We start from the raw sequence: 21,648 nt of genomic DNA on the forward strand, positions 1-21,648 counted from the left end.
AGTACCATATTCTTATATTAAGCAAATCCTTTTTACTCAAAACTACAAGTTGGATCATGGGCGTTGTCATTACTAATGATTAAACTGACATTATATCATAATAACAAAAGTAATGCGTTGTTTGTACACATGAACATGTATCTCATACATTTAATTAACATTTGTAGCGTCCATGTGCATTACTGTTACAATCAGCTGCTTTGTTTCTCTCAATAACTCTGGATTGAAGGATTAAAATAAATTTGAAGAATGTAAAAAGATTTTGAAAAGTTCAGATATTTGGATTCAGATGTAGAAAGAGACTTGCATTTACCAGCATGCTTATATTCTTAATTTTTTCAAGAATAAATCATGTTAAATAATTTCTCAGTGGTACTTGAAGAAATCATAGGTTTGGATCCAGGCATCTCAGGCACAAGGAATAAAATAAAGCTAACAAAGATCAACTGAAAATTAAAAGGCTGTAAAACAGGTTCTGAGCGCGAGAAAAGAGTTGAGAGTCAAACGCGTGAGAGTTGGCAGCTCTGGTGTCAATGCCTTTGCAAAACCAGCTTTAGGTCGTTGTCCAATTATCGAACAGCTCCTTTATATTTATGGCTCTGCACGCTACAGTGCAGCAGCAATTACCTTCTGTCTCTAGATGAAAGAGGCGAATGAGAAAAATTGGGCGATTGCTAAAAAATGGGGTCAAGCGCCGTATCAGTTGAGTCATGGCCAGATATTATTTGTCAGAGAAATAATGGGGCCCGCACGAATCGAGCAGATACGGGGGTGAAGGAGTGGTGATCAAAGGGTGCTGTAAATAGTAACAGAAACATTAACCCAAGGTGAGACTTTGACATTTTGGCCTTTCGTCGCCATTTAATAGCCTCCGGGGGATTTTATTCATTTTCTTCACAAAACCGGAACCATGCTGAATTGATTGGCGTGCCTTCAGAGCGCCGCACCGAGGGTCTGTTTTGCTTAGACTCCAGCTCGTTGCGGCTCTCGAACGTGACATCCATTAAACTTTTGACAGTCTGGCTCCGAGGACCACTGTCCCCTCCTGCTAAGTGAGATTGATGCCCACGGCTAGACTCTGCCGAGAGATCTCAATTGGAGGTCTAATCTACAAAGGGGGAGACAAATCTGTGATTAACATGTCACAGCCTTTCTGTACAGCCGACTCCGTAATTATTCACAATTACAGTTAGAGATCTGGCAAAAATGAGACGACAGAAGCCCTGGCATGGGCCCGGGACTCTGGGCTGATTCCAGTCGGCTTAATTTGAGTTGAATTCTGGTTGGCTGCTTTGTTGGACTTTTTAAAAAGAAGTTACTTACCGAGCTAATGAGCGGGAGGAAAAACCCTTAATAACTAAGTCATGACCGAGGGTTTTCCCAAGCAGAAACTCCACAGGCACCGGAAACTAGGTTAAGGGGTATTTAGTATATCCTTCTCTTGCAGTTTTTCAAGGGTTCTCATTCATTTCTCACATAACACTTAATGCCGTTCGGTGTAAAGTGCACTGCAATTCCTTTTGTTTATGAACCAGTCACCACCATGCATAAAATATTGCACATTCTCAGTACAGCAATTCATTTTCTCTGAGGGTTGAGCACAATGCTTATCATGCACACAGTCATGCTTCTCTTTTCAGCGCTAGAAAGAAAATAAATGATCTAATGAGTCCGCAGGATGTGTCTCAAATAATGAAATCTGTCAAAGTAAATGATGGATATGGAGCTGGAATGTGAAAATCCGACTTAAAGCTGCAAAGATGCTTTCGGTGGGGAAATTAAGAGAAGAAGCTGAATGTACTTTAATCTCTTAATCTGGGTTAACTATCAAAACATGGAGGTTTTTTTCTGGGCTTGCTGTTAGTTGGGCTTGAGTTGAAACTGGGCTCGCACCCAGTTGGAGAGTCTACTTACTCTGGGATCTCATTGGTCAGTTGGCTTGAGTGGAAAGGAGAGACAGTGAAGGACATCCATGTGAGACAGAGACACGTGAGAGACAGGACGAGAAGCGGAGCACCAACACAAAACAGAAGACAAAGAGACACGGACGCACACACACACGGATCGGAGAGGATCCCGCAGCCAGTTGTTTTCTGAGTGAGTGCGAGTTGTGTCTCTCCATGGGAGTGTGATGATCCGCAGGCTGCGGTCCGGCTTTCACACCTCTGAGTGTTTGTGTAAAGAGCTGCGAGACAGAGACACGAAGCCGTATGCTTGAAGTCTCAGGTTCATCACGTAAACATTTTTGTTTATGCCAACCTGGAGGCAGATTCTTCACAGCCTTTGAGATGGGCGGAGAGTAAAAATGTCTCCTCAGCTGCGTGAAGAGACACAACTTTGTTCCCCACCACATATGATCTCGAAAACAGTTTTACAATTACGTCGTCTGGGTGCTAGGAATTGCAGGCGACACGTCTTCGGGTGATGAAAAAAATAGCCATCCGGCACATTGGAAATAGGACAAGAAGTTAAATTGCGTGTGCTGATTGTCCGGCATCAGTGTGAGCTAAGCTGGAGACCACTGAGTGAACCGAGTGCGCTCAGGGCGACACTGTGATTGTTAACTGTCTCGCTAATTAGTAAAATCCTGTCAAAAGCGAAACCGAACTGCCACAGACAGAAAGACAGGGGGGTGGATGAGCTATTAGCCAAGCGCCTAGTTCACCCTGAAGCCGCAGCACTGATGATATCATCAACACTGTCAGCACAGCTTACCAAGGGAGGAGATGGATCGACACGGGGGTTATTTGGCTAATAGCTGCTCCAATGGGGGCGAATAGATGGCGATGTTCCATTTGTCCTCTCCCTTACCTCTTTGTGACGCCGTTGTGGTACTCGATGAAGGTGCGTCCGTCAAAAGCGACGGCCTCGGTCTCTCCGGCGGACTTCTCGTAGATGGCTGAGGGAGAGGAGGAGGAGGAGAGGAAGAGGATGAGCTCACACCAATCAATAAGAGCAAGGGTTCGGTTATCGAGGCTGAAGTAAATAGAGTGTGAACAAATGTTGAAGGAGTGGGGCGGGTGGGGGTGGGGGGGGGGCGCCGGGTTTGTAGTTTTAATTAACGTGAAAGGGACAGCCGGCCACACGTGCAAGGTTAATGGCAAAAGCAGCAACTTGAGTATGTAGGGAAGATCCGACCGGAGCAAGTACTCTGGAGGAGTAGCAGAAAGATGATGAAAGGAATGTGCAACTCTTTCAATTCATGAATATTCAATTGACACATTTCATCATTTTCATAACTGCTGCATTAGTTTGAAATCAATACATAATGGCGACGACATAAAAGAGACATTGCATGTCTAGTATTGGCATTATTATCTTGCACAGGCACAGTACAATGGAATGAAAGGTCTTCTGAGAAGGAAAGAAAAAAAGGAAAAGAAAAGTCATATTTTACTTTCCATTGAGGCAAGCCAAGAACAAGCTGTGTTACATAAAGCATTGCTGATTTCAATCCCACTCAAAGTACGCTTTAATAGCAGCCAAAATGCTATGTATCCTTTCAGACTCAAACCAGATAATCTTAGATGAGGAAAGAGAACAATTTGTGCAGTTTACAATGATTCATAGCAGCTGCCCACTGCCACGACAAGGTGATCTCCACCTAATGGGCATTAGCCACCAGCTCACGCGAAGACCTGCCGTACTGATCCTTCAGATCGGTACACTGGAAGTGTTTCAGCACGTACAGTTTGTTTTGTGGTTCATTGGCAAGGAACAACGGGCGTGATACTCACTGTTCTGACAGTGTCCTCCTGAGAAACCACCGAGGCAGACGCATTCGTAAGTATCCAGCTGGGGGTTGCAGCGCCCGCCGTTGTGGCACGGCTCCTGGGAGCACGGATGGCCCTGGAACATGGCTACGTTGATGGATCGCAAGGCGTTCTCTTCCTTGAGGACGTGTGTTCCCATCAGAATGATCTGGAAGCATTGAATTGAAAGATTGAAACTGACGGATTTTGTGTTAACACTGCAGATCAATGTGTAAATCGTACACACATCATCCATCGCAGGCCGCCCCGGAGACGTTTACGCAACATGAATAGAGGCATGGACCTGGATAAACAGGGCATTCATCACACTGGTATAGGATAGACCGCTTTTTGAGATAGAATTAGAAATGTTATACTTTTGTGAGATTTAAAGCACATCTCTGTTTATATGAGTTTGACACCAGTCTTTTGTTTGGGAAAATTTGCTTTAAGATTTTAGAAATACTTACTAATAACAAACTACTGAATTAGATCAATTGAGAAAAGTTTTCAGACTAAGCTGTTTCCAGTAGTGATAATAAAAAAAAAATGTTTTTTGTTTTTTTTATTGAAACAGGATCATCTGCTCCAGGAGAAGCAATAAATAAGACAATGATGTTGGTGTCAATTTACAAGCATTGGATGTGGGCTGATGAAAGGGGAGAAGGGTGATTTGTTCTCAGGGAGGGATTATCCAAAGAGAAAAAGCAAAAAAAAAAAGCTTATTTTACAAACACTCAATTAAACCACAATATCCCTTATTCAACTATATTGAACATTCTATTCAGTGGTCACTCAGTCAATTCAAGTTCCAAAATTTCAATGGGGTCCCATAATCCCATTGTGGTGGCTGTGGACCTGTTTTAGAGCAGATTATCTTTGACGGTTGACGACCCCGTATGTCATGTAAGCCATCACCACTGGTGTGAAAGTGTGTGTGAATGTGACATATCATGTAAAGCACTCAAGCAGCAAAATGCACTGATGCAATAAAAGTCAGTTTAGAATCAATCACTTCTAAAAAACTGTTTTTATGTACCTGTGTTCACAGGGTATTCTCCGTGACCTTTTATAAAGTACGAGCCTTGACATTAGATCTTGCAATAAGCCTCCACTGTTTGTATAATTGCTTTGTTGTTAAAGACATTTTTTTTCCTCTTGAGCAAAACACATGTAAATGATCTTTTATCTCCAGCAAGAAATCATCCATTCAAAGGGCCTTGTGTTTTTCTGCTGAACGATCATTAAATCTAATTATTGCAACACGACAACAAATAAGTGTGTCCACTGACGCTGTAGATTAAGTTTAACATGTCTTTCGAAACACGCAGCTCACACTGTCGTCGCACGGGAGCAGCGCCTCAGATAATAGCGGTTTATACGACACACGTGTTTAACACTACATCAAACTGAGAAAACATACCGTCCTCCTCATAATTAACTATTCCCCACAGGCCGGGTAAGACAAACGCCACATTTAGCTTTTGATTTGCTTGAAACTGTCAAGGGAAAGTTTGCAGAGGAGAACTGATGACAAGTTTGCGCAAACAGTAACATCCTGCCTTTGTTCTACAGATTTATTTTTGGCTCTCCGAGATGAGCGTGTTTTGTTTTTTTTGTTTTTTTGCTGGAAAGTGGAGAAGAAAAAACTGGAAAGCTGTCAGAGAAAAGATCTGAGAAACGCAAAATGGAGAGACTTCAAAATGCACATTCTATTATTAGTACATGCTAATCCAAATGAGCACAGCCGCTGCCCCGTCACACAGCCGGCTTATAATGGAAAACTACTAGTGTCAGGGTCTTCAGCATGACAGCCGGACAACCAGTAAACTTACTGTATCGTCTGACTTTGCGACTGCGGCGTCCCGGCTGCAAGGCCCCAGCGAGTCATTAAAATAACACACAGAATCCACGAGCAGAGCTAATGAGACACGACTCCTTTAAGAAAAGAGAGGCTTTGTAAACATTTACCTTTTGGATTGTTCCCTTGAAGCCATCTGTGAGCGCAGCCACTCTCGCCAGTCGGCTGTAGTCGGGAGCTCCGCCGACAAAGAGAGACTCTTTCAGGTTAAGATCTACGTGCAGGTTCTGATGAGACAGGACACAGACGGGTTTCAGCTGGCGAACCGGAGCCGAGCACAAAACTCCACACACAAAATATCCACTTTAATCTTTTGCTGCACAGTTTTCCCTTCACTTCAGATTTTGTTACCGTTTTACTGCCGTGAATGCAGAGCTGTGTTTGTGTCCAGGGAGTCGGAATCAACTTGAGATATAAAAGAGTGAGATTAACTGAGATACCAAATCTGCAGGTGTGTCATAGCCGGATAGATTGTCCCAATAAAAGAGGAGGGGATTTATCCATATTGTACCTCGCAGAAGCTTTAACTGCACTTTCTTGCCTTCCTTCCACACCAATACACTTGATACATTATGACATAATTGATTTCTCTGTCTCTCAGAGAGAGTGGTCAATTATCCCCTATCTGCGTGTCATAAAAGGAGACTACAAAGGAAGATCAGGGGCAGGCTGGACTTGAGAAATGGATGGTTCTTTACAGACATCTCTAATGAATGGCTGATTATAAGCACCGACCTTTCAAACAGTTGAGTGTGGAGACACATTAATTGCATTTTACTTGCGCAGGAGACGGCTATGAAATTCGATTCTCTCCACCAAACCTTTGGGACAATTGCTTTGCATTAGCAAGGTGCCGCTTCCCCTTCTTTTGCACAGACGAGCCGGCCTACTTCAGAAGGAAGGAATTAATGATCTTTATTTTATGTAGGGCAGTAATTGCCAAGGGGTAAAGTGGAGTTAATTGCTGGAAAAATGAAGGAAGGGGCCAAATAAACAGGCTTTGTGGAGCATGGGCTGGCATCGGCCAGGCTTTTACTTAGGATGGGATTTGGAGTGCAGGAGGCAGCGGTGCTCCGGTTGAAACCCGGGGGCTGTGTCACTACACCTTGAGCTGCTTCCAGCAGAGACAGGGCGGGGGATCCTCGGCCAGAGCGACTGGAATCAGTGGACACTGATGCCTTTAGGCTTTTGCCAACAATCGTCAGTAACTCTCGTGCAAAGTCACTTGCCTAAGTCTCTTTATGTAGACACCACTGTTCTGCAGCACTCAAGTTACTCTGCAAGTTTGGGACAAGGTTGCATTTGCACTTGTGTTTTGTGTTACAATCGGCACATCGTCCCAAAGGAAGTAAACAGGCAGTAAATTGGATACTTTCATCACATACATTATACAATCCACAATGATGCTGTATGCTGAGCTAAATGCACTTGTGGGGTTCTTGTGGTGGTATTTTCTACCAGCTGAGAGCCCACAATACCTTTAGGAAATAAAAAGAAGTCAAAACAGTGGCAACAATTCTTCAGCTGAACAAACCATACATATGGAGGAGGTGGCTGAAGTTTGATGAGCTGAAGACCGTGGTGGAAGTGAACCCGAGCATATCCAAGGCTGCTTTTCCATTTCAATGGCCAAGTATCAAAAAGCAGTGAAATTCTAAGAAGTTTTGAGTGTAATGCTAGATGAGCCAACCTTCTTTTCCTTTCTTTTGTTTAAAGTGGTGTCGTTACATCGTGATGCATTGCTGATATGCAAGATTTTTCATCCGTGTGCTCGTGCACACTGTGAAAGTGTGAACAGTGTGCACAGTTCCCGTATCATGAACACACTGGATCTGAACACCAGAGTGCCAATGCAGATATGCAAAAGTACTTTATAAATAACAGCATAAGTCATAAAAAAAGACAAATAAATTGGTCTGGAAAGTTGTACATGCCTTGATATGTAAGGACCTAATATGCAACGCAAAGTGTGTTTCCTGAAACTATTTCACAAATCAAAAGAGAATGAAGTTGACTCAATTCTAACCAAAGTCTGAACACATCTAAATACAGATATTCTACATCCACATTGATATTTCTCCTTACGATGTGCTTCAACTTAACTCTTCTATGGATCTAGAGTGAGATTTTCATGCAATGGAATGGTGGGTCATGTTCAGGTTGTTTTGCTGAGGCAGGAGACAATCTGCACCCACTGAATGGAGATGGCCATGTCTACGGGGGTGATGCTTCAGTGTTTGTGTTGTAATGATGGGTGAGTAAGTGGGTGAGTGAGTGAGAGAGTAAGTGACTTCATGAGATTATAAAAGATTGTTCCTGTTTGCAAAAAGAAGTGAGAGCAGATGACAAAAGAACAGCCCGGCTTGGCTTAGCACCTCACCGTCTCCTACGGTGTACCTCTCCTCGCCTCGCCTGTCTTTGCTCTCACTTTTCGACAGGCACGCCGCACTGGCGCGATATCATCGCCTACGCCGTATTAATGAAGACGCTCCTTTGTTGCTAAAAACAATGGCCGCCGCAGAAGATGACGGCCTATTTTTTTTCTCCCTCCTTCCCTCCCACCTTCCCACACCCTTCCCACCCCCACAGCAGATGGACCGAGGTGAAAGCCAAGTCGTGTTCTTTAAGAGCATCTCTTCTCCCGTGCTCTGTGCGTAACAGTATGTGTGTGTATGAGCTCATGAGATGGAGAGGTTTTCCCACTGAACCGGCACTTTGAAAGCTGCCCTCGACTCGTCGTTGCATGGAGAGATGGGGGTGAGAGGACATAGTGAAAGGCTCAAATGAAACATGGGCTAAGGTGTGACTAGGACTTGTCTCATTACCTTGCGTGATTTCTTAAATCCAGACAGCACATCATAGAGAAGGGAAGAAAATAGGGAGGAAGAGAGTTATTAGGGGAATTCTACTAAAGTGACTGTGTACAAAGACGCATGCAGAGCAAGTGCAAAAGCTCATTCGCTCAAGCTCGCATGCACACACGCACGTACACAACTGTAAGAGCATTAAAAATAGCTGTCGGGCAGCACAGACAAGGGCAATAGGTATATTAAATAAGAACAAGAAAAACGTGAAAGTGCACTTTTCTGTTTGACACTATACGTCTAAATACGACCACTGAGCTGTGAGAGTGTGTACACTTAATGCAAGTAAGACGGGCTGAGACTGAGAAGGCCATGCATGAAGCAGATGGTGCCATTAGGGGGAAGATGAAAAGAAAACAAAAAAAACTTCATGGGGGGAAAAGCGAACAGTGCCACTTAACCCAACCTCATTTAAGGACTACTGCCATTCAAAAAGAGATGACATTGATCTTTATTTCTCCTGGCTGTACCTTTGAAAGTTTGAGCTTCATTATCTGGGAGGCCTGAGCAGTCTTTGATATGATGATCACTCCCTGTATGTATTCGTATATGTTCCTGCATGGGGCCACCTTTGATATCACATGGGTTTCTCATTCCTTTAAAGCTCGAGGAGGAGAGAATTAGCAGAGGTCCGTACAAGACAGAGTCGCAGCTCATCCGCATCACCAACATCCAAGCCATCATGGCTTTCCCTTCCTCCACGCTCCGTTTAATACGATTTTCTGCCTCTGTTGCACGAGTAAAACACAATTACCATACGGACGATGGGAGGCTGCGCTGGAGGCGGGGGACCGGTGGCGAGAGGGAGAGGAAGATGATGGAGTTGACAGAGAGCATGTTCATAATCACAAATTACGCTGTTGAATATAATTGGATGACTTACAGACTTATCAAACTATTAGATCACCCTCATTTGAGAGCATGTACCTGCTTTATTGGTCTAGGCACTGGGCTTAAGAGTTTCATTACGCTCATCTTGCCGCTGCTGCTATCGCCCTCATCTGCACGCACCATTCCAGATGCCTCCTCGAACGCTGAATTATAAAAATTGACTATATACCAGCGATAAAGGCTGCTTTTGATTTTTACATGCCACATGGTTTATTTTTGTTTTTTAATCGCTGAGAAGTAGCTAAAAACAAGAGAAATATATAATTAAGAAAGCTCCCGAAATTGCTCTTTTACAACAGGAAGTTTGCGTCATGCCCTCACAGATGTCTAGAGATTGCTTCCTACTTTCAGTTAAACACGATGGTTAAAAACCACTCTAAACGTTTTCAGATTCGAACCCGCTCGGTTATTGTGGCGTGGTCAGAGCAACGGCAGGCAAATGAGAATACACGGGCAGGAAGCAAAGCTAATCACAGCAAAGCCTCGACAGCCTCGCATGCTAGAAGCAGCATCCCAATTAACACGAGGCTGATCAGCTTGCTTTGCCGTCTTACCGGGGCCTCTCCTCGGACGGGGTCCTTCTTGTTCACCATGATCTCTCCTTTGCGGTTGGAGCGCTCCAGGTTGATTGTCTTCCACACGTGGAGCTGGATCGGTTCCTTGCTCCTGAATCACAACAGTGAAAGATTCAGAAAGAGGCTCAAAATTGACTTATATAATTGTTCTCCTCTTTATTTGACTCAATGGATGTTAGCTTGCCATCAAACCTTAAAAAGGACGGTTAATGACTATGAAATCATTACAGTCGCCCATCATGTGATTTACATCTTTTGGTTTAACACTAGATTCTCTTTCTCAAACAACCTGAGCAGTTTGGGGTTAAGTTCTTCTGTCTAAAAGTTTTTACACATCTGAAATGTAACACATCTGACAGTTAGTCAGCTACATTTTGGCTTGTGGAAGGACTGAGCTTGGGGAAAAAACACTGATGACACAACATTTCATTGTATCCGTTTACTTAGCCCGGGGCTACTTGGCAGGAAAAAATATTTCAAAGGGAATTCATTGGGGTTTTGGTTTTTTTTTGAGAAAAAAAAGTGTGAAAATGTTTTTGTTTGACAGATTCTCATAAGTATTTGACCTGATGGTAGCTGGTCCTTTTCCAAGGTCATAGCGAAACTCCAGGATGCCCTCATTCAGGGACAGAGAGATGAAGTCTCCTTTTCCGTCCGACTTCTGGCCGTTGTAGAAGATCAACCCGTTGGAGTCGTTGGCCATGAGGACCACCGTTATGCTGAGCTTTTGGCTGCAGATGATATCACGTAAAAACAACAATTAATGCGTGCTGGAGTGGCCCTGCTAAACACACTGAAGACAGAGGAAAGGATGCATGTTCAGTTGTTTTTGCAGGAACTCTTTCTATATGGAAATCATGTCGAGATATCACATATTCTACATGCTTAGACCGGGATTACGATATGTGCGTAATAAGCCTCATTGTGGATTCAGTTCAGGCTTGGAGACAGCAATCCTGCCTTGGGCACAGAACAAGCTGAGTCTGTGAAAACTACATGATATCTAGCGCTCGGTAATACATACAAGACTCTGCTGTGTGGGACTCACGCTGGGATTCTGGTCTTACCGCAGATCGTGCCCGTAGAGATGCAGCCCTTTCAGCTCCAGGTAGGAGTCCCCGCTGAACAGTGGCATGTAAGCCCCGCTCCTCTCTGCCACTGCAAAAACAAAGAGACGCCGTTCAACCTCAGGTCTTGTTTTTTTTCTTCTTTCTCTTTTTCTTGTTGCTGACAATTGAAATTCAAGGATAGTAAGAACATCTTTGAGGGACCTGTCAGCATTATGGAAAGAGATGGATTTGTGTTTTTATAGCCTCTGGGATTAAGACTTTCTCTTGACGGAAAATCAAACAAAAAAAAATTCCAAAAACCCTTATGTCAGACTGATTACACAGCCCGCCACTGTATAACAAAGAACCTTTGGAGACATGCAGACTTTAACACCACAGCTGGGACCTATGAAATAATGCAGCCATTGTACTATGGCAGGTCTTTTTAGGAATTCATGTTTTTTGTGACGGGTCTATGTCTGGCTGTCCCATTTCTGGCTGTCGTCAGTGATTAGGACAGGCACTGTGCCATCCTTCTAACAAGTGACTTGACATTAAAAATCATTCAAATGTCACCCAGGGGGGACGTATTTAAAGACTTGTTTGCAAAAACTCTCATCTTTTAGACATACTAGAGGCTCATGCACGTGAACACACACACATACTAACACACACACCGATCCACATAGCCAGCAAGGAAGCTTTTATTTGTAATTGGCTGGGATTAGCTGTGTCGAGTAAGGATGGAAAGGCAGAAGGAGATGAGAAAGCTAATTAGCTATTGTGCAGAAGACTGCTAATGATGATGGCACGCACCATAGCGAAGAGGGGGAAAAACAGTCCTGCACGTACAACCAGGAATCGTGCAGAGCTGAACTCCATTAGACTAACAGAGTGGCTGAGAATGGAGTTTCTTTTAGGGCGATGTGGAGGCTTTTCTCTCTTACACACTGCTTGGACTGAAAGCCGCGTGATCAATAAGTCAGTGGAGTTTGAGGCATGAGAATGAGCTGAGTGACTGAGAACAGCCACTTGACATATGGGCGCCCGAGCTTAAGTTACAACCAAGAAAAGTTTTCACAGTCGCTTCTTGTTTTCAGAGCGATAGGCACCACTTTTTCATATTCTATATACTCGTAGTAGCTTTCTTGGTTGACAAGCGGTTGAAAACACACATATTCAGGCCTGCTGAAATGCTGTAACTGCTTGTAATTTGACACCGGCATCATCACCTTTGCAGATGAAATCCTTCAGGCTGTATATGTTGTAAGATTCTTGTGTTACTTGGTGTTTACGGCCCAGCCTTGTCTCCGTATTAACTTTTCCTTTCAGGCGTTTTCATTTCAGCAACGTGTAAGAGACCTTCAAAGCTCAAGAAAAGATAAGTCTAACTGAATTTTTCTAAACTTTTGGAGTGCCTCCAGTTTAGGAGCATTAGTTTGGAGCCGGTTGTACCTCTTGCTCAGGTTGATGGCACAATCCGAAATAATTTGCTTGCTCAAAAACCCTTATGAGACATGGAAATGCAAAAACCTAACGATTTCATCTACAATCAATCAGCCCCTCTAATTCATACTCAGACACAAAGTGGTAACTCAGTGTTAATGCAGCTCGTGGTTGAAATTCAGACAGTCCAAGTGATGCTGCTTTCATCACTAAATTGTAATGATTTACACTATCACAGGGTAAAAGCACTGAGGAAAGTAGGCCTTTCAATAGCACTGGAACACCCTTGAGAAAAGTCCTTGACTGTGAATATTCCAGCAGTAGGCTGCACTGGCGAACCCTGGAGGAATTGAAATGGAAAACCACAGCTCAGCTTAACACTCAGACACAAACACTTCATATTACGACTAATTCACCTCCAGGATTCTGAGGAGTGGGCTCTGAGCTACCTGTCTTTTTGCCAGTTCTCAGCGGGGCTTTCGGAGGGGGACGTCCGCCTGGCTGCCGCCTTATCTTGTGAGCTGCTGTCTGACGCCGACACTCTGGCTGACTGACGCTCACATTAATCACCGTGGGCAGGAAGGACTGATGCGATTAGTCATCTCATTGATTCCCGTGAAAAAAATAGCCTTTCGGAATGGGAGAGGCTCTCGCTCACACCGCATTGATTTTAGTTCACCTCAATTTATTTTAATCACCCGCTAACTGGGATTCGGGGCTTGGAAGAAGGCTATTCCCATCTGGTTTTTCCTCAATTCCTCCTGGGAACAAAGGTCCAGGTATCTCCTTGTTAAGACTTGTGTACGAGAGAATATGCTCCTTAATTTGCAGTTGCAGAAGTTATCTCCTACAAACCTCCATGACAGGATCTACAGAGGAGAAAACAAGAGTTGACTCCGGAATATGACAACTACCAAAAGTGCTAATGATAAACTTCAAAGGAAGCTGAATCGTGCTCCGGACTTTTTTCCCCCCAGCAGCATCCTGGTTCTGCCATGTGAGACTAAACACCAACAAACATGTTTGAACACAACACCTGTGGGCGGATAGGCGGCGAGGGAGGAAGGGGCTTCACTCCTGCGTAGCTGCTAACAAGCGCAGCCGAGTCGATATGGTGAACGGCCCGACGGGGCCAATCATCTACCACAGTTCTATAAACCAACCAACCCTCCCATTCCCTCCCCACCCTGAAGGCTGAGCCCCCCCGCCACTGCTGTGTTTGATCTTCCTCTTTTGATTCAGGATGGATGGAAATGTGACAGAACGGAAAGAATAACTGTGGGTAAAAATTGAGAAGGGTGCGGCTCGGCTGCCTCCCGACCAAACTGAAGCGTGACGCTTGATATTTCACCAGGACATACGTATTTATGGTTTAGCCAGTTTACCTTTCTCGCAGTGTCTTCCTTCACGTCCCATGGGACACTCGCATTTGTAGCCGCCTTCTGGCTGCGCCTGGCACTGCGAGGACGGGTGGCATCTGTTGGGCTCGCACGGGTCATGGACGTCAGCACAGGTCGGACCTGCACAGTGAGGAAACCAGAAATGTTTTCGACCACTCTATCTTTCTTTTCAGCTGAGACACAGACCAAAACAGAGAGAAAGAAGTCGGGTATCAGGATTTCCTCGGTAATGGAGGTCATTTTCTAATAGGATTTGGAAATATTACACATCCAGATTAAACAGTGGCCAGCTTCCCCGCCATGCCGGCCGTGTTTCTGGGCCAACGCCGGCTGTGGGAAAGGTTTGCCAGCGTCTGGTGGATGATGGTTTTGCCCTCTGCCACAGCCCATGTGAAATCTGCCCGTCATTACTTTAGCAGTCAGAGCCTGTGGTGAGGGGAGCACTTTAATGAACCCCGTCCCGCTGAGCTCACAGGGCTCCCCCGTTTTCCTCGCGCCTGCTTTTGGAAGCCATCTTTTATCCTCTCCTCTCACTTCTTCCCTGCTACAGCTCATCTTTTTTTTGATCATATCCCTTTTTCCTTTCCTATCTTTTAAGGTCTCACCACTCTCTTTTATCCTCGTGCTCTGACATTTCTTTCTGTCTCCCTCATGTCCAAATAAACTTGAATACAAGTCTACAGGCATCAGTCCCATTTTTAATATCCAGATTGATTTTACACCAACGCAACTTTTATCACAGTGCTACTTCGGAGCACATGGTTATCTCGACCTCTTCTCGAGTTTCTCAATAGCAACAAAAACGTAAAAGGACCTCTTATATAAAAGGCAATAATGTTGTGATGTGAGACTTTATCGACTCGCATCGTAAATTGTCTGAAAACAGCTCTTAAAACTTGCCTGAAAGGTGGTTTCTATAACCACCGCCCTGCCCCTCTGTGAGTATAAACATCTTTTACTATTCAGGCATAAAAGTTAACTCTAACAATTAATTTGGTTCTTGTGAGAAACTTTGGGTCGAAGTAAGCGGTGAGGGGTACGCTCGGCTGGGCCCTAATAGTGTCTGCTCTTAACTATACTCTGTCCCTCCCTCTCTCTGCTGAAGGAGGAGAAAGAGGAGGAATGGCTACGGAGGCAGACATAATGCCAAAGGTCAATGGTTGAGAATTTGTTCAAAGTCTTAATGTTCTGTGCACCACGTCAGCATTTAATCTCTCATTTTTGTGTCGGACACACGGATTTTTGATGCTGTTGGTGTTTACAAAATGACTTCCAGCTCTCCAGCTGCGAGCAAGAGTTACACTGTCAAATTAGGCTGTCGAGCTTACTTAGGATTTGCGAGGAAGGCATGAGCAGAGTGAATCCCTGAAGAGGAGGCGACACACAGATACAGAAACATAATTTGAACTTCAAGGTGCTGGAGAAAGTTTTTAGATTTAATGTGGACGTGACGCATTTTCTCCTTCTTCTTTCCCTGCAATCACACTGGCATTAACTCCTCTAAAAATTCCATGGCTGTTTGTAAAATCGCTGCGATAGAGCTTTCTCTTTGTCAGCATCTTACCCCAGAATCCTTTGCTGCACTTGCAGTGGAACATCTCGGCCTCCTTGACCTGGCACGCCGCGCCGTTCTTGCACGGATTTGGCTGACAGGGGTTGTTACCGCACTCGCCCACCCCGCTGCCGTACAGACTGTCACCGCCGCTCTCCTGCAGGTTGAGCACCCGGTTGTTGACATCCAGGACGCGGATGCAGCCGACCAGACCGGTAGCCACTGAAGTCCTTTCTCTCACACTGAAAACAAAATACAAGGAAGGAAAAAAAGAAAAAGGAAAAAAGATGTAATTATTTCCACTTCTGACTCTCACCTAGAGGGATCATTTTGAATATTTGAAGAAGGGTTATGCGCTGTCGTTATCATTAGGGAGCACATTACATGCAATGGATGAGGTACAGCCAGTGCTCGCTTTGGAGACGCTAAGTAATGTACTGTGATGGACGAGGTCAGCAACAAAAAGGATTTTAGCCTTTTGAAAGAGGGAACACTTCAACGAAAATCTGGTATTTTCAGTGAGAAAAGATTAGTCATGAATTTAGCTGAAGCTCTTTTCAATATATTGTTTTAAAACTCATCAAATTCAGCATAAAACTGTTAGTGACTGGTAATGTGACGACCAGCTACTAGGCTACTACCACAGCGACTGAAAACAAACTACAGGTGGCACGTATCAAAATATTTGTATGTGATCCTACCGGAGTCATTTAATCTCACTGGTCCTACATTAATTCATATATGCTTTTACATTGATGTTTCGTCCATGTCTAACTTTGTGTATTATGTGTTTTAATGTTGCTGCTGTATGAACTACATTTCATCAGTGTGCTGTATAACCACCGTTGGAACAATTTGTTACTGTACTTCAGTAGATATTCAGATATCTGTATTTTACTTGACTACTTTACATTTACTCCCCACATTGGGGGGATCATTCAATGTTTTCATATTGATGAAGACTTTTCAGAGTAACAGTAAAAGCATAAAAGCAACTTTCCACATTGGAGCTGCATAATTTAATTAATCTAAGAGTAATTAACTTACATCATCAGTTGTTCAATGTCTTTTACTTAAAACAGGAGTTGAATGAGTGATGTAAAGTACCTAAACTTCTATTAAGGAAAATGAGGTGCTGCTGAATTGCTCTAACTGCTTGTAATTTGACACCAGCCTCACCACCTTGGTGGAGGTAGAAGATTATCCTTTGTCGATGAAATCATGCAGGCTGTACATGTTTTCCTGTTCACGGAATCTTACATGTTTGTACTACAACATATCAAACACAAGTTAGGTAAACCTGTGAAACTACTTCAAATACTATACATAGTAAAAATCATGCAAATGATTACATATGTCTGCATGAAAATAAAAATGTATTGGTTAGATCCACATCAGTATATCCCTTGGCTCCCAAGTGAGTTCAGCTCCCTGCTTTACCAAACTGAAGACATCCTGACAAGCACTGATAAATACATTGCTGCTGATATGGAGTTCATTCAAACCCGCTTTAAACAAACTAAACTTAACTTTAGTTACAACATTTAATGTCGGGTAAAGAAAATGCTGCGTTGCTGACACAGTGTCGATAAATTGAAATGCACCAGTGCAATGATTTCTTTCTCGTTTCTGTTCAGCTGCTTGACCCACTTATGATCCAGGCTGTTTTGCGAGATTGTTCACATCCCATCAGTTTCTCATTAACTGCTCAATTATGGTGCTACCTACGATTTACTTACAGTATATTGGTCTGACTCTGTATAGCAGTTCCATTAAAGACCAGCGAATGGGCCCGTAGCAGCTGGTGGGGCTGTGCTGTTGTCAACCACTGCTCTCAGAATCTATTCCACTACGATTTAATGCCAGGGATCAAACAGATGCAAATAAATACACTCCATTTATCAAAAGCACTTTACTACTTTGATTTGAAGATTAGGGTAATCCACTCGGTGTATGTGGGATTGCATTGGGGGGAGGGGCTATACCTTTTAAGTGGAAGTATGTTTGGGAACAAGCGTGAGTAATACTTTGAATTTCAACTAAAATCTACTTTTTGCATCAATTATTTCCTTTATTGTGAAAGGAGATGCAAAGGTGAATGTTTTTGGAAGGATTGCTGCCCTGTACAGTATGTACAGGGCGTATTAAACTGTGAGTAGCTTCAGCTCCCCCAGTCGGCTAGACGTATAGAAGATGGACGGATGAGTGAAGAAACCAGAACTTACTCCTGCTTCATCTCTTCGGTCACTCCTCCAATGAAGAGCGGCGTGTCGAGGTTGAGGCCGTCTGTTCCCCGGGGACTCTCGCCCTCGATGTGGGGCTCATTGTCCACGCTGAGCATGGCGTTTCGACGATTGCGTGTGACCACCAGCTGATGCCAGCGGCCTTGGCTGACCAGAACTTTGCTGACCACCGTACCTGTGCCCGAACCTGTATTAAACCTGGAGAGAATTGAAACAAAACAAGTCAAATTTGCCCTTTAAAAAAAAAAACACGGCTCGCAATGTTCAACAAGTAGGGACAAACCCTCACATTTAGGATTCCAAACTACAGTATGTGACCAGAATGGAGCAGTTACTCATATATATTTAAAAAAAAACAAAAAACCTTTAACATCTTAATTGTAATCCGACCTTTTATCTAATGAGGTTTTGTAAAAGAAAAAAGCCATATCACGACAAAGAAAGAACAGCCGTGTATGTGCACCCACACATATAGTAGCATTAGCACAACCTGAGCGAAATTATCTGCCACAAATAATTAGTTCTCCCCCCCCACGTCTTGGATTTGCCGAGCTGTGGGTGGTAATCTCACAGCTGTATTTCTGGAATTGAGGCAGCGTTCTATTTGAAACCACAAGTGACTAATGATCTCCTTCAGTTTGCTATTGATTTCACTCCAAAAAGAGAAATCTGAGCCGGCCATGTTGGGGAGAAACCCAAAAGGTGCGTTGGTGGGGGTGGGGGGTAAAGTTCGTATATGGGAGGTGAGAGAAAAGGCAGGCAGGTCACGTTTGATATAATAGGAAAAACAGACGTGGTGGAGAATCTGTAATTAGCTTTTTTCCATCTCTATTGAAGACGTTACCTTTCCCAGATGATTTTCATTCATATGATTGAACTGCAGGAGAGCAGATACATACTCAGTATTTCTGGAAAACCCTCCGCTTCAAACAGACAAGATGCTTCTGTCAGCTTCGGTTCTAATGTGAGAGTAGATTAAGGTAAATATATTGATTTCCACATTAAAGGGACACTACACTGATTTTCAATGTTGGAATTGATTTTAAGAGGAGAGATATTTAGTTTAACTTCAAGTCTACAAATCTCGACCCAAAGCGCAACATTAGTAACTGAAGGCGTTGAAGGAATATAAGATGTGGGTGTTAATATACCTGAGAGGCTCTAACATATGACTTACTGGCTTGTACTACTGAAAAAAAGCTTTAGGGCCCGTTTAAAGTCCACCATGAACACGATTTAAGGCCTATTTGTCGTCCCACACTGGCAAAAAGAGCAGCAAGGACATGCAGGGAAAGGAAAGTCTGAGAACACCCGACAAACTAAATATTTCTCTGATTCATCACGACATAACAGCAGAACTACACGTACCCACCAGTCTTTCACCTGTGAAGAGTTCTCAATTTTAGATCAGGGTTAATAACAATTTGTTCTTGTTCATATTGAAAAACATGAACATCTGCTTACATACTAGTGACTTTTGGAGTATTTTTGAACTCGCCTCAGCGCAGGCGTCGACACGCTCGGTTATCGAGAATATCAGCAATTAATTCAGCCCCAGAACACTGAAGCACCAAGCTGTGCCAGCGGTTATCTGTTCCACGCTGGTTCTGGCTTGTACTTTGTTTAAAGCGTCATCAATAAGTCTCTCAGATTTAAAAGTGAAGCGAAAGTTCATTTCTAAGTTATTTGAGAATTATTCCCTCGCAGCTGTAGGCCTCCACCAATCGATGGAGCTGCGGACGATGTCCATGTTTTCCTGCGAGTCATTCAACATAAGCAGTGCGGACTTGATGAAATGAAATGAAATGAAATGTATTAGCTTAAGGTTTTCCTTAGTTGGTCGATGCATAAAAAAGAGATTGAAACCACCTGAGGACAGATGAGATCTCATTTGGCCATTGTATGGCTCGAGTCCGTCGTCAAACCTACAAAGTTCCATTTTCATGGTCTCGTCAATAAGAAATTATATATCAAATGAGAATTAGTGCACACCATGCCTGAAAAAACAACTGCTCTGCTTTGAAAGTGGCAGCTTATTTTTCTGTATTTCATCCCTGTGGGCGTCTTAGCAGTGTTGAAAGTTCACAATTTGAATCGATTTGAATGGACAAAATGCAAACAAATGCAAGTAGTTGATGTTTGCAGGGCATCAACATCGGCTGATCAAAACCATGTAACATACTTTTTTTTTTACTGGGAGCCACATTGAGCAGAATTTTATGGAATGAATGGAACGACCCTCTATTGTAGTCTTTATTGGATGAATTGTGTTTTAGGTGTTATTTACATGGCAACGGTGCCCAGGGCCACTGGAAACGCAACTTTTTGAAAACGGCTCCCAAGATAGACGTTTTTTAAAAATGGTCGGACTTACTGCTATTATTCTTTTGTTTATTTTACTTTCATCTTACTTTTTAACCAAACAACCAACAAGTGGTGCCTTTAAAATGGCATTTCTTTCTAGAGCGGCCACGCTTGTGGCATTTAAAGACTTCCCAGATCTTTTAAATACACACTGATAAGATTCAGACACTTTTAACCTTTATTGGTCAATTTAGATGTAATTTAAACTGCTGTCAGTTTTGGGGAATATTGGTTCTGCTGTTGATTTTGATCAAACCAAACATTCCCTTGCTCGGATTTTTTATTGAGTGACATGCTTTTTATTTTTTGTTTTTGAGAGAATTTGATGGTTATTTTCAGATTTTCCTTTCAAAGTTTATCAATATAAGCTTGTCAACCAACTATTTTATTATAGACTGTCAATCACTCGTTCAACTTCCAGGTTCCCACCAGTAGATAACTCTTACCTGACTTGTTCGGTTTCCATAGCTACCATATGTTGACTTCACTGATTCATTGACACAGTTCTGATGCACATGCTCAGTTCATTTTTTTTCCGATGTATTTTTGAATCAATGCTGGCCATCTGTTAATCCTACATTTGTGAATAATTTTTGTATGCTACTTCAAAATAACATATGATCTGCCCATTTCACTCCCCCTGCTTACATTTCCCTACATATGCTTCCACCACCTGTAACCGTGACCATGCAAACAGCTTTTTAATAAGCAGAAACGTATTTATGGAAGCAGGCCTTGAGAGCTTTAACCTGCAGATCTAAGCAAGGAGCTTCTGCATTTTTATTTATTTTGTACAGTTTTTCCAACGTTGCCACTTGTTGTAATTATTTGCCTCATTATCTTTGTTGCTGTCGATTCTGTTTCATTCTTATTTACATCCCCTTTCAGCTGCTGCAGTGACCCTGCCTTCTCAGGGGGAGTCATTAAAGTTTCATCAGACTTTTGCAAGAATGGATTGGAAGAATAATATTTTTAAAAAAACAACTCAAAAGAAAACAACAATATCAAAGCAGAATAAACAGCCAAGGACGGTCACGTCTTACTCACCTCAGCTCCACCCGGCTGTCGACCAGAGCCAGAGAGATGAAGTCCTTCTTGCCGTCTTGGCCGTTGTAGAGCAGGATGCCGGTCATCTCGGACGCTCTGAACTCCATGGCGATGCGGACCGTGTGGTACGCGCTCATTGTCTGGAAGGCCAAATAGGACTGTCCTCCGAACGAGGGGATGAAGTACTTGATCACTGTGGGGGAATGCAGACGAGGAGCCAGATCCTGTCATCACGCTGTAATTTGATTTATTATGGCGGAATAAAAGTTTAATGTGCATAATTAAGTGTGAGCGGCGGCGGCGTCTCACTGCCTCTTCATGGGAAAAATAAGTTGTTGTATTAGTTTATTTTAGGAGTGATGTTTACTCCAAACTACTTGATGAGTTTTTCAAAAGGATGAGGTTGAGAGGAGTTTATCACCCACTCTCAAGTCACATGCGTGCGCTCATGCACACACGCACACACACTATATATATATATATTTTTTTTAATCCACTCTTCCACTCTACAATTACGATTATTATCGTCTATTTTCTCCCCAGGCTCTTTTTCTCTCTGTCCATCTGTCTTTCTGTCCGTCTCTCTCAGGAGAATGGCTGCTGA

At 43.2% G+C, this 21,648-nt stretch overlaps 1 protein-coding gene across 1 annotated transcript in view; it reads right to left on the reverse strand.

Annotated features, from left to right (window-relative positions):
* Positions 1-21,648, reverse strand: part of agrn (agrin) — a 315,332-nt gene that overhangs the window by 12,858 nt on the left and 280,826 nt on the right. The window contains exons 24-33 of the mRNA XM_080470074.1: positions 21,045-21,237; positions 17,616-17,831; positions 15,403-15,632; positions 13,824-13,958; positions 11,011-11,101; positions 10,510-10,674; positions 9,923-10,034; positions 5,724-5,840; positions 3,738-3,921; positions 2,812-2,899 (exon numbers count right to left, since the gene is read on the reverse strand). Coding sequence (XP_080326200.1) covers positions 2,812-2,899; positions 3,738-3,921; positions 5,724-5,840; positions 9,923-10,034; positions 10,510-10,674; positions 11,011-11,101; positions 13,824-13,958; positions 15,403-15,632; positions 17,616-17,831; positions 21,045-21,237 — 1,531 coding nt within the window. The remainder of the gene's footprint in view (positions 1-2,811; positions 2,900-3,737; positions 3,922-5,723; positions 5,841-9,922; positions 10,035-10,509; positions 10,675-11,010; positions 11,102-13,823; positions 13,959-15,402; positions 15,633-17,615; positions 17,832-21,044; positions 21,238-21,648) is intronic.

Source organism: Lipophrys pholis (genome assembly GCF_963383615.2).
Source record: "Lipophrys pholis genome assembly, chromosome: 8".
NCBI lineage: Eukaryota > Metazoa > Chordata > Actinopteri > Blenniiformes > Blenniidae > Lipophrys > Lipophrys pholis.